This window comes from Eumetopias jubatus, unplaced genomic scaffold (genome assembly GCF_037043125.1).
Source record: "Eumetopias jubatus isolate StellerSeaLion01/CBP00866 unplaced genomic scaffold, mEumJub1_p1.0 scaffold_16, whole genome shotgun sequence".
NCBI classification, from domain to species: domain Eukaryota; kingdom Metazoa; phylum Chordata; class Mammalia; order Carnivora; family Otariidae; genus Eumetopias; species Eumetopias jubatus.
In genome coordinates, this window is record NW_028274822.1 from 56,381,266 (window position 1) to 56,399,496 (window position 18,231).

The following is an 18,231-nucleotide window of genomic DNA, read 5'->3' on the forward strand; positions in this document are numbered from 1 at the left end:
TGATCCAGTAAGTCTGGAGTAAAGCCCAAGAAACTGCATTTCTAACAAACCCCAAGGTGCCACGCTGCTATTCTAGAGATCACAGCTGAAGAACCGCTATCCAAGAACAACTTTGAACACATCAAATACCTTGTCTCCTCAGAGGGCACAACACAACAAATGCAAAATGCTGAGAAAAATGGCATCCTCACATAAGTTGAGACAGATGCAGGTCTTCCTAAGTCTGGTACAAGGAACCCCTTTGAAGCAAGTTCTCTGGGGTACATTGAGAGTAGTCAACTCTCACAGAACTGAGATGAAGCCAATCTGGACCACAGAGGGAACCGGACCTTGGCTCCACGTTAACCACCTCACCTCCCAGTGAGGCTGATCCAAAGGAAACAGTTCTGTGACTGGACACAGACCTACAGTTAACATCTAAAACCAACTGTGGATAAGATCATCCCTTGACATGTCTTCTTAATGCCTGGAGTTCATCAAACCATACTTAACCTGACATCAAACTGAAGAGTGTATGACACTGAGAACAGGAAGGGATTCTGTAGCAGCCCAAGGATCCAGCCCCACTGTGGCTGCCCCAGGATAGAGAGCCAGAGCTATGGTTCCAGTAGGTTCTGCTACCACTCCGTGGGAGACCCGAGGGGCTTTGAAGCAACTTGGTGCCTCCTGAGGTGCAACAGAGAAGCTAACTTGTTGGATGCAGTCTTGTTTCTGGGGAGAAATCTACATTCAAATTCAGAGGAATGGGAGCCGCATTCAGTTGGGACAGGAATACAGGAACTGCTGACTGTTAGAGCCTTCTAGAAGAATGAGCTGGAATACCACTTTCCAAGTTCTGCTGGAACCAGAACCCCGGGACAGGGAAAAGATGGCGGAGGAGTAGGGGACTCTATTCCAACTGGTCCCCGGAATTGAGCTGGATATCTACCAGACCACTCTTAACACCCACGAAATCAGCCTGAGATTTAAGAAGACAGATCTGGATCTCCACAAACAATATCGCAGACAGTTGGTTTTGAGGTACGAAGTGGGGAGCCGTGATTCTGTGGGCAGATATGGGAGGATAAACGGCAGAAGGAGGGAGCCTGGCCAAGGGGATCCTACACCACCGGTTAGTGATAGCCTCCTGCACTGGAGACGGGGCACAGACGCGCAGACTGGTAGTGGCGGGGAAAGGAATTTAGGGCAGCCCCCCAAACGGAAACTGGATTGGCGGGACTGCACGTGCGAACTGGGGGCGGCTGGTGGTTTTAGAAGCACAAAGGGCAGAGACAAGTCCCGACCTGGAGGCGAAACTGAGAGCGCCGCTGAGGGGCGCACAACCCAGGATGCTGCAGTTTATAAAAGCACAGACAGAAATGGAGACAATGTGGCCTGGAGAGCTCACTGAAGAACAGACTGCGATCTCTCTGCTCTGAGGCAGAGGGTTGGAAACGATCTCTTCTGCTTTGACTCTCGGAAGAGACACAGAAAGCCACCAGGGAAAGCCACCAGAGAACAAAAGCACCCAAAAAACGGTTTCCACTGAGCCCATCCCCCACCACAGGGGGCAGGGGAACTCTGCCCAAAGAGGGCTGCCCAAGTAACACCACAGCAGGCCCCTCCCCCAGAAGACAAGCTAAGAAAACAAAAGGCCAGCAACCCTAATGTCCCTAGAAATCAGGTGCATCTTCCTTCGGTTGTGGTCAATAATTTAGACTCTATACATTCCCTCAACCACCCCTCAACAGAATGACTAGGAGGAGGAACCCCAAAATAGGAAAGACTTAGAGACTATGACTTATGCCACAGATTTACAAATGGATACAGATATAACCAAGATGGCGGAGATGGAATTCAGGGTAGCAATTGTGAAGACTATAGCTAGGATGGAGAAATCGATTAATGGCAACACAGAGTCTGTAAGGGCAGAAATGAAAGCTGAATTGGCAGAAATTAAAAATGCTATCAATGAGATCCAATCTAATCTATATGATCTAATAGCTAGGGTAAGCCAAGCAGAAGAACAAATTAGTGATTTCGAAGACCAATTAATAGACAAGAAGGGAAAAGAGGAGGCCAGGGAAAAACAACCCAGAATCCATGAAAATAGAATCAGAGAAATAAGTGACACCATGAAATGTTCCAATGTAAGAATTACTGGGATCCCTGAGGGGGTGGAGAGAGGGAGAGGACTAGAAGATATATTTGAACAAATTGTAGCTGAGAACTTTCCTAATCTGGGGAATGAAACAAACATTCATGTCCTAGAGGCAGAGAGGACCCCTCCCAAGATCAAGGAAAACAGGCCAACACCCCAGCATGTAATAGTAAAACTCGCAAACCTTAGAACCAAGGAAACCATCTTAGGGGCAGTTAAGGGGAAGAGATTCCTTATGTACAGAGGTAGGAACATCAGAATAACATCAGACCTATCCACAGAGACCTGGCAAGCCAGAAAGGCCTGGCAAGACGTATGCAGGGTACTGAATGAGAATAACATGCAGCCAAGAATACTTTATCTGGCAAGGCTGTCATTTAGAATGGATAGAGAGATGCAGAGCTTCCAAGACTGGCAGAAACTGAAAGAATATGTGACCACTAAGCCGGCCCTGTAAGAAATATTAAGGGGGGTTCTGTAAAAGGAGAAAGACCCCAAGAATGATATAGAACAGAAATTTAGAGGGACAAGCTATAAAAACAAGGACTTCACAGACAACATGATGACAATTAATTCACATCTTTCAATAATCACTCTCAACGTGAATGGCCTAAATGCTCCCATAAAACGGCACAGGGTTGCAGACTGGATAAAAAGACAGGACCCATCCATATGCTGTCTACAAGAGACTCATTCTGAACCTAAAGACATAGCCAGACTGAAAGAAAAGGGATGGCGATCCATCTTCCATGCCAGCGGACCGCAAAAGAAAGCTGGGGTAGCAATTCTTATATCAGACAAATTAGATTTTAAACCAAAGACTGTAGTTAGAGACACAGAAGGACACTATGTCATTCTTACAGGGTCTATCCAACAAGAAGATCTAACAATTGTAAATATCTACGCCCCCAACATGGGAACAGCCATCTACATAAGCCAACTGTTAACCAAAATAAAGAGTCATATTGATAACAATACGTTAATTGTAGGAGACCTCAATACTCCACTCTCAGCAATGGACAGATCATCTAAGCAGAAAATCAACAAAGAAACAAGAGTTTTGAATGACACACTGGACCAGATGGACCTCATAGATATTTATAGAACATTCCACCCTAAAACAACAGAATACTCATTCTTCTCGAGCGCACATGGAACTTTCTCCAGAATAGACCACATACTGGGTCACAAATCAGGTCTCCAGATACCAAAAGATTGAGATTATTCCTTGCATATTCTTAGACCATAATGCTTTAAAACAAACTCAATCACAAGAAAAAATTTGGAAGAAATTCAAACACTTGGAAGCTAAAGACCACTCTGCTCAAGAATGTTTGGGTCAACCAGGAAATCAAAGAAGAACTTAAACAAATCATGGAAACCAATAAGAAAGAAAACACATCAGTCCAAAACCTATGGGATATTGCAAAGGTGGTCCTAAGGGGAAAATACATAGCCATCCAAGCCTCACTCAAAAGAATAGAAAAATCCCGAATTCACCAACTAACTTTACACCTTAAAGAACTAGAGAAAAAGCAACAAACAATGCCTAAGCCATGCAGTAGAAGAGAAATAATTAAAATTAGAGCAGAGATCAATGAATTAGAAACCAGAAACACAGTAGATCAGATCAATGAAACTAGAAGTTGGTTCTTTGAAAGAATTAATAATATCGCTAAAGCACTGGCCAGACTTATCGAAAAGAAAAGAGAAAGGACCCAAATTAACAACATTATGAATGAAAGGGGAGAGACACGACTAACACCAAGGAAATAGAAAACAATTATTAGAAATTATTATCAACGACTATATGCCAATAAATTGAGCAACCTGGATGAAAGAGATGCCTTCCTGGAAACTTATAAACTCCCAAGACTGAAACAGGAAGAAATTGACAACCTGAATAGGCCAATAACCAGTAACGAGATTGAAGCAGTGGTCAAAAACCTCCCCAAAAAAAAGTGTCCAGGGCCTGATGGATTCCCTGGGGAATTCTACCAAACATTCAAAGAAGAAATAATACCTATTCTCCTGAAGCTGTTTCAGAAAAGAGAAACAGAAGGAAAGCTTCCAGACTCATTCTATGAGGCCAGCATTACCTTAATCCCCAAGCCAGGCAAAGACCCCATCAAAAAGGAGAATTTCAGACCGATGTCCCTGATGAATATGGATTCCAAAATCCTCAACAAAATCCTGGTTAATAGGATCCAACAATACATTAAAAGGATCATCCACCATGACCAAGTGGGATTTATCCCCAGGACGCAAGCGTGGTTCAACTTTCACAAATCAATCAGTGTGATAGAATACATGAATAAGAGGAGGGAGAAGAACCATATGGTCCTCTCAATTGATGCAAAAAAAGCATTTGACAAAACAGAACATCCTTTCCTGATTAAAACTCTTCAGAGTATAGGGATAGAGGGAACATTCCTCAAGTTCATAAAATCCATCCATGAAAAACCCACAGCGAATATCATCCTCAATGGGGAAAAGCCGAGAGCCTTTCCCTTAAGATCAGGAACACGTCAAGGATGCCCACTCTCGCCCCTATTGTTCAACATAGTACTAGAAGTCCTAGCAATAGCAATCAGACAAAAAAAGAAATAAAAGGTATTCAAATTGGCAAAGAAGAAGTCAAACTCTCTCTTTTCACAGATGACATGATACTTTATGTGGAAAACACAAAAGACTCCACCCCCAAATTACTAGAACTCATACAGCAATTCAGTAATGTGGCAGGATATAAAATCAAAATCAATGCACAGAAATCAGTTGCTTTCTTATACACTAACAACACAACTGGAGAGAGAGAAATTAGAGAAACGATTCCATTTACAATAGCACCAAAAGCCATAAGATACCTCGGAATAAACCTAACCGAAGAGGTAAAGGATCTATACTCTAGGAACTACAGAACACTCATGAAAGAAATTGAAGACGACACAAAAAGATGGAAAAACATTCCATGCTCATGGATCGGAAGAATAAACATTGTTAAAATGTCTATGCTACCCAGAGCAATCTATACCTTCAATGCCATCCCGATCAAAATTCCAATGACATTTTTCAAAGTGCTGGAACAAACAATCCTAAAATTCGTATGGAATCAGAAAAGACCCTGAATCGCCAAGGAAATGTTGAAAAAGAAAAAGAAAGCTGGGGGCACCACACTGCCCGATTTCAAGCTATATTACAAAGCAGTGATCACCAAGACAGCATGGTACTGGCACAAAAACAGACATATAGACCAATGGAACAGAATAGAGAGCCCTGATATGGACGCTCAACTCTATGGTCAAATAATCTTCGACAAAGCAGGAAAAAATATGCAATGGAAAAAAGAAAGTCTCTTCAATAAAGGGTGCTAGGAAAATTGGACAGCTATATACAGAAAGAATAAAACTCAACCATTCCCTAACACCATACACAAAGATAAACTCAAAATTGATGAAAGACCTCAATGTGAGACAGGAATCAATCAAAATCCTAAAGGAGAACATAGGCAGTAACCTCTTTGACATCGCCCACAGCAACTTCTTTCAAGATTCATCTCCAAAGACTAGTGAAACAAAAGCAAAAATGAACTTTTGAGACTTCATCAAGATAAAAAGCTTATGCACAGCAAAGGAAACAGTCAACAAAACAAAGAGGCAACCCATGGAATGGGAGAAGATATTTGCAAATGACCCTACAGATAAAGGGCTGGTATCCAAGATCTATAAAGAACTTCTCAAACTCAACACCCAAAAAACAAATAATCAAGTCAAAAAATGGGCAGAAGACATGAACAGACACTTCTCCAAAGAAGACATACAAATGGCTAACAGACACATAAAATGTTCATCATCATTAGCCATCAGGGAAATTCAAATCAAAACCACATTGAGATACCACCTTACACCAGTTAGAATGGCAAAAATTGACAAGACAAGAAACAACAAATGTTGGAGAGGTTGTGGAGAGAGGGGAGCCCTTTTACACTGTTGGTGGGAATGCAAGTTGGTACAGCCACTTTGGAAAACAGTGTGGAGGTGCCTCAAAAAATTAAAAATAGAGCTACCCTATGACCCAGCAATTATACTACTGGGTATTTACCCCAAAGACACAGATGTAGTGAAAAGAAGGGCCATGTACACCTCAATGTTCATAGCAGCAATGTCCGCAATAGCCAAACTGTGGAAAGAGCCGAGATGCCCTTCAACAGATGAATGGATAAAGAAGATGTGGTCCGTATATACAATGGAATATTACTCAGCCATCGGAAAGGATGAATACCCAACTTTTACATCAACATGGATGGGACTGGAGGAGATGATGCTAAGTGAAATAAGTCAAGCAGAGAAAGTCAATTATCATATGGTTTCACTTATTTGTGGAACATAAGGAATAGCATGGAGGACATTAGGAGAAGGAAGGGAAAAACGAAGGGGGGGATATTGGAGGGGGAGATGAACGATGAGAGACGATGGACTCTGAGAAACAAACTGAGGGTTCTAGAGAGGAGGGGGGTGGGGGGATGGGTTAGCCTGGTGATGGGTATTAAAGAGGGCACCTGCTGTGTTATGCACAAACAATGAATCATGGAACACTACATCAAAAACTAATGATGTAATGTATGGTGATTAACATAACAATAAAAATTAAAAAAAAACTAATGATGTATTTTATGGTGACTAACATAACATAAAATAAAATTAAAAAAAAAAAGTGTATGACACTGTCACTTCACCAACTGCAGTATGTAAATGCATAACGACAACCCACATGAAGACCCCAGACTCCAGACCAAAACATGGTAAGAGCCCATGAGAGGTCACTAATGAGAATGCTCTAATGGCCCACTATCACCAAAATTGTCACTATGGAGGTTTCCTGGTCACTTCTGCCACCTTGAAATTTGTAGGACTACAAAAAGTTGCCATGGGGAAAGAGCATAGGTAACTAGAAGCAAGATGTGTATCATACCATCTAGCTGTCAAAATGTCACTGTGAGGAATTTTTTAGATGTCATTTACATTCAAATAGTATACTCTGAGTAAAGCACATTATCCTCCACAATGTGGGTGGGCCTCATCCAATCAGCTGAAGGCCTTAAGAGAAAAAAAGACTGACCTCTCTAAGGAAGAGGGAATTTTGCCTCCAGAATACCTCTGGACTGAAGGCTGCAACATCAACTATTTTCTGGGTCTCCAGCCTGCCAACCTGCCCTGTAGGTTTCAGGCCTGTCAGCCCCCACGATTATATGAATCAACTCCTTAAAATAAATCTTCCTATATACATATAATATATGCCCATATACATATAATTCATCATTATCAAGTAGGGACAAAGATTGTGAACAGGGATTGTGACAGGATTGTCAACTACTCCCGTTGGTTCTGCTTCTCTGGAGAACCCTAACAAACACAACCCCCTTCCGTCCACAATTTCTGTCCCTCACTTGATAATAATGGATTACCACCACTGTTACAAAGAAAAGTCTCTTTGGAGCCCCTAGGTTGCTCAGTTACATGGCTGACTCTTGATTTCAGCTCAGGTCATGATCTCAGGGTCATGAGATCGAGCTGGGTTGGGCTCCACAACGAGCAGGGAGTCTGCTTGAGGCTTCTCTCCCCTCCCTCCCCCCCTACCCCCACTCACATGTGCACATGCTTGCTCTCTCTCAAATAAATAAATCTTTATAAAGAAAGGAAGGCAGGAAGGAAGGGAGGGAGGGAGGGAGGAAGGAGAACAAGACCTCTAAAACTCCCACTAAGATATACCAGGACTAGTATTTGATGGATTTTCTTCCTGGAAATTTCCTATACATACATACGTATAACTTTATCTCTAGTTCAAAAAGTAACACATGTTAATGGTAAAGTATCTGAATAGAAAGACAATATAAAAAAGCACCTGTATCCAATCATCTAGTAATAACTACTCTTAACCTTTTAGACTATGTGTCCACATCAAATTAAAGCTCCTCCTTAAATGACTGTTATATAACTGATTCTTGAAGGGGGGTAAATTATTTTTTCTTTTTTCTTTTAGAAATTTTTTAGATTATTCATCAAATAATTACCTTCAGTTGGAGAAATACCTCTTTCTAATAGGACATAAATTATATGTGCTATATTTAGTGGGGAATTAAGAGAAAAAGAGATTTAAGAAATTTTATTAGATAAAATCTTAAATATCAAGGCATTTATCATGAAAGATAAATCCTGAAGTATTTTTCACAGAAGTAATTATCTTATCATAGCAATGCACTGTGTTTGTAAAATGCCAGCATAAAATCTTGGACAACACTGGCCAGTCACAGAATATCATAAGATATAACTGTATTAATTACCATATCATGTGAGATATACATAGTACAATATTTGATTTACATGTATGCAATATGCTATATTTAAAATACATGTACATGTAAATGTGTTCAAAGGATATGCATTAAAATGTTCTTAAAATAAAAAAGAGAAAAGTCTCCTTTCACTTTAAAATGAGTATTACCCTTTAAAATGTTATCAGGCTTTAATGACATTTATATTCTATACCTCTGCATATAAAACTCAACCACAAGTAACCAGCTCCTAGTCATTGAAGAAATAACCTCTGCTGTGGTTACACAAACTATACAATTACATTGTAAATTTCCACAGTGAGCACAAACTAGAAGGGCCCAGGAACTGACATCTTACCAAGCATCCATCCTGATTCAAAAGCTCTTTGGAATCCATACTAAGCTTTCTCTTTCTGTTGGGCTGTTTCATTGCCACTTTAGCGCTCCTTAGCAGTGTTTTTCTGCAAAATAGTGCCACATAAAAAAGTTTAGGAGTTTTGCCCCTTTAGAATAACAAAACAAACCCCAAAAAATGCTTTCATTGAACTTCTCCTAACTGGTTGCCATAAATACCCTGAAAAATGAGCTGACATAAAAATTTCACCGTTGCTTTAATAGACCCCACTAAAATAATACGTTAATGGGGAAAAGAGATGAGTTTTCTACCTCACCTAGAATTTATATCCCAAAGAAAATAGATACTATTTCTTTGGTCTATCTATCACAACATTTTTGGTTGTTTTGTGGGTTTTTCTTGGGGGGGTTCTTTTTTGCTTAGCTGATTTAACCAATTCGGATTCACTGCAGTCTACCTATTCAGATTCTGTACTCACATGGTCTGACTGTCCACAAGTGTCAAAGCAAAGGTATTCCTGGTGAGAGGACTTTTGTCATACAAGGCATAGCACAGCAATCTGGAACAGAGAAAATAAAAAAAATTACGAATCCAATTTATCATGACCATTCTTCAGTATGTTAACAAATAGTAGTAGACTAGTAACAAAATTAAATCAGTAATCAAAAACCTCCCAACAAACAAAAGTCTAGGACCAGATGCATTCCCAGGTAAATTCTACTAAACGTGTAAAGCAGAGTTAATACCTATCCCTCTCAAGCTATCCAAAAAAATATAAGAGGAAGGAATTCTTCCAAATTCATGCTATTAGGCCAGTATTACCCTGAAACCAAAACCAGACAAAAGTCACACAAAAAAGAAAATTACATGCCATTATCCCTGATAAACACAGATGCAAAAATCTTCAAAAAAATATTAGCAAACTGAATCCAACAATACATCAAAAGGATCATTCACAATGATTAAGTGGGATTTATTCCAGGGATGCAAGAATGGTTCAATATCTGCAAGTCAATCACCATGACACTTAAACGAAGAATAAAAATCATGTGATCATCTCAAAAGATGCAGGAAAAGCATTTGACAAAATTCAAAATCCATTCATGATAAAAACTCTCAACAAACTGGATTTAGAGAGAATATACCTCAACATAATAAAGGCCATATATGACAAAACCATAGCTTACATCATACTCAACAATGAAAAGCTGAAAGCTTTTTCTCTACAATCAGGAACAAGACAAGGATGTCCACTCTCACCACTTTTACTAAACATAATATTGTTAAGTCCTAGCCACAGCAATCAGACAAGAAAAAGAAATAAAAGGCATCCAAATTGATGAGGAAGAAATAAAACTTTCACTATTTGCAGATGATATGATACTATATACAGTTGGCCCTCAAACAACACAGGTGTGAACTACACAGGTTCACCTACATAAATACAGTACAGTACTGTAAATGTATTTTCTCCTCCTTATGGAATTTTCTTAATAACATTTCCTTTTCTCTAGCTTACTTTATTGTAAAAATATAGCATATAATACATATAATATACACAACATGGGTTGACTGTTTATGTTATCAGTAAGTCTTCTGTTCAATAGTAGACTCTTGGTAGTTAAGGTTTTGGGGGGTTGAAAGTTATATGCAAATTTCCAACTACACTGGGACTGATGCTCCTAATCCCCACATTGTTCAAGGGACAACTATATAGAAAACCCTAAAGACAACACCAGAAAACTGTTAGAATAAATGAATTCAGTAAAGTCACAGGATACAAAATTTATACACACTATGAAAACAGTAGCAGAAAGAAATTACAAAAACAATCCCATTTAAAACTGCATCAAAAATAATATAATACCTTGGAAAATATCTAACCAAGGAATTGAAAGACCTGTGCTCTAAAAAATATAAGGTACTGATGGAAAAAACTGAAGATGAAACAAATAAATATAGAAATATTCTCTGCTCATGGATTAGAAAAATTAATATTGTTAAAATGTCCATTCTACCCAAAGTAATCTACAGATTCAATGCAATCCCTATCAAAATGCCAATGCTATTTTTCACACAATTAGGACAAACAATCCTGAAATTTATTTAAAGCCACAAAAGACCCTGAATATCTAACGCATCTTGAAAAAGAAGGACAAAGCTGGAGGTATCACAATCCCAGGTTTGAAACTATACTGCAAAGCTACAGTAATCAAAACAGTATGTTACTGAACAAAAACAGATGCACAGATCAACAGAAGAGAATAGAGAGCCCAGAAATGAGCCCAAACATACGTGGTCAGTTAATGTATGACAAAGGAGACAAGAATATAATACAACAGTAAAAAGACAGTCTCTTCAATAAATTGTATTGGGAAAAGTGGAACAGCTACATGCAAAAGAATAAAGAATGAAAATGGACAATTTTCATGCACTATACACAAAAAATCAACTCAAAATAGATTAAAGACCTAAATGTAAGACCTGAAACTATAAAATTCCTAAAAGAAAATGTAGGCAGTAATCTCTTAAACATCGGCCTTAGTATTATTTTTGTGAATTGTCTCCTCATGCTAAGGAAACAAAAGTAAAAATAAACAAATAGGACTACATCAAACTAAAAAGATTTTGCACAGCAAAGGAAAACATCAACAAAACACAAAGATGGCCTACTGAACAGGAGAAGATATTTTCAAATGATATATCTGATAATGGGTTAATATCTAAAATATATAACGAATTCAGGGCACCTGAGTGGATCAGTCATTTGAGCATCAGACTCTTGGTTTTGGCTCTGGTCATGATCTTGGGGTTATGGGATCAAACCCCACATCAGGGTCCACACTCAGTGGGGAGTCTGCTGGAGATTCTCTCTCTCTTTCTCCCTCTGCCCTCCCCCTCCATAATAAATAAATCTTTAAAAAAAAAAACAAAAACAAAAAATTCATGCAACTCAACACCAAAAAAGCAAAGAACCCAATTAAACATGGGGAGAAGTCTTAAATAGACATTTTCCCAAAGGAGATGGCTAACAGAGACATGAAAAGATTTTCAACATCACTAGTTATCAGAGAAATGCAAATCAAAGTCACAATGAGATATCACCTCACACCTGTCAAAACAGCTAGTATCAAAAAACCAATAAGGGGGCGCCTGGGTGACTCAAGTCAGTTAAGCATCAACTCTCGATCTCAGCTCCGGTCTTGATCATGGAGTCATGAGTTCAAGCCCCATGCTGGGCTCCATGCTGGGTGTAGAGCCTACTTTTAAAAAAAGGTCAGTAAATAACAGGTGTTGGCGAGGATATAGAGAAAAGAGAACCTTCTTGCACTGTTGGTGGGAATGCAAACTGGTGCAGCTACTGTGGAAAACAGTATGGAGGATCCTCAAAAAAATTAAAAATTAGATACCATACAACCCAGGAACTCCACTTCTAGGTATTTACTCCCCCCACCCCCCAAAAAAAACCACCACACTGATTCAAAAGGATACATGCACCCCTGTGTTTACTGCAGCATTATTCCCAAAAGCCAAGATATGGAAGCAACCTAAGTGTCCATCAACAGATGAATGGGTAAAGAAGATGTGATATATATGTGTAAATATACACAATGGAACATTACTCAGCCATATAAAAAAGTGAATTCTTGGCATTCATGACAACATGGATGGACCTAGAGGGTATAATGCTAAGTGAAATAAGTTAGATAAAAGAAAACAAATAGTATATGATTCACTTATATGTGGAATCTAAAAAACAAAACAAATGAACAAATAAACACAGATACAGAGAAAAAACTGGTGGTTGCCAGAGGGAAGGGAGATAGAAGGATGAGTGAAACAAGTGAAGGCAATTAAGAGGTACAAACTTCCAGTTATAAAACAAATACATCATGGGGATGAAAATGCAGCATAGGAAATAAGATCAGTAATATTACAATAATGTACAGTGACAGACAGTAACGACATTTATTGTGCTGACCATTTCATAATGTATATAACTGTCAAATCTCTGTTATATTCCTGAAACTAATATAATATTGTATATCAAATATACTTCAATAAAAATTTAAAAAAATAAATGAATAAACACTGGCATTCTTTGAAAGTTATCTGGAATGCTGCTATAAACATTGGGGTGCACGTACCCCTTCGGGTCCCTACATTTGTATCTTTGGAGTAAATACCCAGTAGTGCAATTGCTGGATCATATGGTAGCTCTATTTTCAACTGGAATGCCTTTTTGATAAGCAGATTAACCATTTTAGAGAAATTACCCCTTAGCATTATATGAGTACCACTGGAGCAATAATTCACTTTGAATAACTTTAACTACGACTGACATGTAATTTAAAAAAAAAAAAATTTAGCAGACCTAAATCATCTATAGTCTCCAGTGTTTTAGAATCATATACCCAAACTTCTTCCCCTGATATGTCCTCCTGGACAATGATCCTAGATACTACAAACTGAACACATTCACAACTGAGCTCATCATTGCCCCTTTCACTGCCCCCCAGTTCCACTCTCTCTTCCTATTTGCACTAATGACATGACTGGTCACCCATTTGCCCCCAATTGCCCTTTACAGTTCTTCAGACTAGACACTGCACAGGAGCACCAAGCCAATGGGCAAGTGGAGGTCAGAATCCACTCTGGGCTGTGCACACATACCACTCCCCCTACCACAGGTTTAACATCTGCCAGTCAGAAAATGCATCTTCTTCTGATTCAAACAAAGACACCTCTTGGGCTATTGGCGGCCCTGACTGCCTGAGCCAGAGACCTAGGAGTTAGCATCATTTCATCCTTTACATCACATCTGTACACTCTGTCACCAGGTTTTGCTCATTTTTAATCTACTCGACATTTTTTTTTATTTGTGAGAGAGAAAGTGAGAGGGGGGAGGGACGAGAAAGAGAGGGAGATCCAGAGCGGAGCCCAACATCTCAGAACCCTGAGATCATGACCTGAGTCAAAATCAAGAGTCAGATGTTTAACTGACTGAGCCACCGAGGAGCTCCTCAACATTTCTTGAATTTATTTTCTCCCCCTACTCCTATTAAATCTGACCACCTCCAATCTTACACTCCTGTCAAGTTCTTTGGAACACTATACCCCTGCTGCTTCTCAGCCCCACACTTTTGCTGGTCCCTCAACCTTGGAACACCTTCCCTACTATCCATCCCTCCTTTTTCAATCTAATTCTTACTCATCTTTTATGACTCAACTCAAAGAGACTTCATGGCCTTGAGAAAAGCATTCCTTGCTTACCTCCTGCTCCCAAAGGACCAGGTGTGTCTTACATAAAATTCATTGTACTTGTGCTTATCTTTGTCACATTATTCAACACCTTATACTATATATTTTTATTTATATATAGGTCTCCCCTTATGTGGCTGATGACAAGGATTGTGAATTATTGATCCTTAATTTTCTATTGCCTACATAGCCTCTGGCTCAGTATGTGTTTGTGGCCCTGAAATCCATAAGCACATCTCTGAATTACAGAGAAGCCTCAAACACCTTAAGTTAGTGTTGCAGTTCCTGATCCACATATTATTCCTTTTACAGTGCTATTTGACTAGTGTGAGTGTAGTTCTCTAACTTGACAACTCCTTTCTCTTTTTCTTTCATATATTAAAAAAACAAACAAACAAAACACATTTCCTCGTATCCATTTCTTTCCAGTCATTTGGTATTTATATGTCCTTAAGATAGGCACTTACCTACTAAATTCAATAACATTACATTTATTTTGTAGGATGTAAATACAATTTATCATACCTAGCTCCCAGGAATACTCTGAACACCTATGCAAATGAACAGCTTAGACTTGATGCCTTTAGCAAAGTATTATTGCACAAGACATAAGCACTGCCAAGGCTAGCTTGCATTTCACGACTAATAACACCCCATGGCTTGTCACACTGAAATCATCTGGCTACCAAGGCTTTTCTCCTGCCACCAAAGTGATCTGTCTTGCTAATCCATAGTAATTATCTCAATAACTCTGGTTTGTTTAAAAAAACAAGAAAGCCTGAATTCACATTATTACGTATTGGGGAAAAAAAGATGAAAATTTTTCCACTGAGAAGTTTCAAAATACAATTTAGTAACAATTGGATTCCCTTTAGATAATAAAACAAAAATATAAAAGATATCTAACAGCCCATACAAGGTTTTGTGGTCAGACAAAAAAAGGAATCAAATATAATATTCTCTCAAATGCAAAACTAAGGGGATGGACGATATGACAGACAGAAGACAGGATGACACACAGAAAGACAGACAGGGATGTTTTATATGATCCCTTCAAATGTCAAGTCGCAAGATGTATTCTGACCAACAAAATAGAACACTCCTTTTGATATAAATTTAACCTGATATCCTTGGCACAGTATCAAAATATATGGATTATTCTGATTGTCTTAATACAATGCCCAGTCCCAAACGCCCCAAATGTCACATCAGTCACATGCCTCCTTTCTGAGTTTGGAATAAAAAAATTTTAGAGCCAAGGAAGAATAACCCTGGACTCTAAAACATATCAGAGAAATCAAGAGGAAATGAAGAATAGTGAGTATGTGGCACTACTCTCCAGTGCATGTTGGCTTTGTAACTATATCCAAGCACTAACTGTAACAGACAATGGGATTTTAAGTTATTTTAATTAAAGACTCTCCTAATAGTATTTTATATTAAAACAAGACAGATAATATATGGAAATGGTTTGTATTTCTATAGAAAATTTGGTAATAGTGCACTGATTTTTCAAATGAATCCTCTGAATCAGTTTAATTTCCCTTCAGAGTTAGTGGAATTTTCACACTTCATATTGCCAAACACTTGTATTACTGATGTTCTAATTAAGCAGACAAATTAGATTATTAGTTAGAAAACATATAAATAATTTCAATACTTCAAATTTAAAAAGTCTGTAAATAACAAAAATAATGCACTGCCTGCCTATGTCCACTTGCTATTTGGTAATTCTTGCACAAAATACTTATTGACCACCTGTTACCATCAAGACTGTCATGGGTACTTTGCAGAATATTAAGGATGATTCATAAGACATTCCAGAGAGGAAGGTAATGAAAGTAGCCATTATTGCCCTGGATAACCCAAGACAGTTTTGTCTCATGCCCCCATCCCGGCATAATTATCAATAGCACCACCTTCCACTCCTGAAAATGTTCCAGTTTAGACGGTAAGTCCTATGCTCACTGTATGGACAAGAAACATACATAAATTAATAAGAAATATAATACATCCCATTAAAGAATTACAAGTGGGCAATTCGTTCACAGGAGGGAGAGTATGTCTAACACTGATTAGAAAATGCTCTATGGAGGAACATCTCAGCTGCTTCTAGGATGCTGCACAGAATTTAAAGTGAATTTAGCACCACAATATCAAATACAAATATCTGACTATTGCACTGATTTGCCACTATTTCAAAGACGCTATCAGGCTAAAATGTATCCACTGATACTCAATGTCAATAATAATACACAGTAGTTGGTGTCTGAATAAATTAATAACAATTACAACTGAGTGTAGTCTGACAATTTCTGCATGGATTCCTGCTCCCTCTTAACTGCATGAATAGTTAACATTACCTGAATATTTACATATGCCTGGCATAGCTATAACCCCTCTACATATAGACTTTCAATTAATACTTATGATAATCCAATAACATATATACCATTATCACTACCTTTTTACAGATGAGGAAATACTCCTTTGCCATAAACAAAGAACAAAGCCATTAAAATATACACCAAACAACCCTCTGTAAACATGCAGTAGATCAGAAACAAAGTGGCAAGGCTTGAGTCTGTTGGGCTCCAGAGCAAGAGAAAGGCAAAGGAAGTTAGGAGTCCAGTGGTCAACACAAGATGGGTGCTGCAGCCAGGTTTACCCCTTGAAGCCAATAGGTGGCAGGAGGCTCCACCAATGGTGAATGGGAGCCAAATGGAACTTCCGCCACAAATGCCTGGAGTGATGGGTTATAACTATGAGTCTAAGAAGGCAGGAAGAACAAATGCTAACTCCCAACAATGAAGTGGGCTCCAGGGAGCCAGGCATAGGCAACCACAAACACGAAAAATCCAGGAGAAAGTAGGCATGTATAGAATAAGAAAACAGTATCATCCCACCCCAAGTACATCTGCAAATCAAAATTCAAAAATACATAAAGAAATCAAATGCTAAGAAAGACAATAAAATCAGCCACTGGGGGAAAGAATTCATCCTGATAAAATTTAAATTATAGAAAATACTGAGGGTGCCTGGGTAGCTCAGTCAGTTAAGCGTCTGCCTTCGGCTCAGGTCATGATCCCAGGGTCCTGGGATGGAGCCCCTCGTCGGACTCCCTGTTCAGCAAGGGGTCTGCTTCTCCCCCTGCTCCTTCCCACCCCCCACTCATGATCTCTCTCTCTCCCTCTCTCAAATAAATAAATAAAATCTTTAAAAATATATATTGATAAGTATATTTTAAATAATTAAGTTTAGGATGTTCAAAAAGATAAATGAAGAAAAGACAGTCCTAAAAAAAGAACAAGAAATTATAAACAGTAATATAAGTATGTAAAGCAAAAAGAGTTGGATATGAAAAAAGTGTAAAACCTTGGTAATTTTAAGTGTAGTCAACAAGATAACAAAGCCTGACTGGGCGCCTGGGTGGCTCAGTTGGTTGGGCGACTGCCTTCGGCTCAGTTCATGATCCTGGAGTTCCAGGATCGAGTCCCACATCGGGCTCCCTGCTCAGCAGGGAGTCTGCTTCTCCCTCTGACCCTCCCCCCTCTCATGTGCTCTCTCTCTGTCTCATTCTCTCTCAAATAAATGAATAAAATCTTAAAAAAAAAAAGCCTGACATACTGTTTTAGCTAGACAAAGAAAAAGAGAATATTCAAATTACTAAAACCAGAATGAGAGAGGTTACATCAATACTGATCTTACAAAAAATAAAAGGATTGTAAGGAAATACAATTGATCCTTAAACAACACAGGGATTGGGTCACAGATCTCCCATGCAATCAAAAATCCACTTATAATCTTGGACTCCTCAACAATTTAACTATTAATAGCCTACTGTGGACCAAAGCCTTACTAATATCATAAACAGTTGATTAACACATATTCTGTATGTTATATGTATTATATACTGTATTCTTAAAGTAAACTAGAGAAAAGAAAATGCTATTAAGAAAATCATAAGGAAAAGAAAATACATTTATAGTACTTTCTCTATTTATCAAGAAAAATCATGTATAAGTAGATCCATGCAGTTCAAACCTATGTTGTTCAAGGGCCAAATGTACTATGAAAACCAAATGCACACAAATTAGATAACTTAGAAATTTCTAAAAAGACACAAATTACTGAAAATGACTCAAG

The 18,231-nt window shown here is 38.6% G+C and overlaps 1 protein-coding gene across 1 annotated transcript in view; it reads right to left on the bottom strand.

Annotated features, from left to right (window-relative positions):
- L3MBTL4 (L3MBTL histone methyl-lysine binding protein 4) overlaps positions 1-9,373 on the bottom strand; it is a 411,329-nt gene extending 401,956 nt beyond the window's left edge. The window contains exons 1-2 of the mRNA XM_028123942.2: positions 9,302-9,373; positions 8,827-8,929 (exon numbers count right to left, since the gene is read on the bottom strand). Coding sequence (XP_027979743.1) covers positions 8,827-8,898 — 72 coding nt within the window. The 5' untranslated portion in view covers positions 8,899-8,929; positions 9,302-9,373. The remainder of the gene's footprint in view (positions 1-8,826; positions 8,930-9,301) is intronic.
- Positions 9,374-18,231: the final 8,858 nt, after the last annotated feature.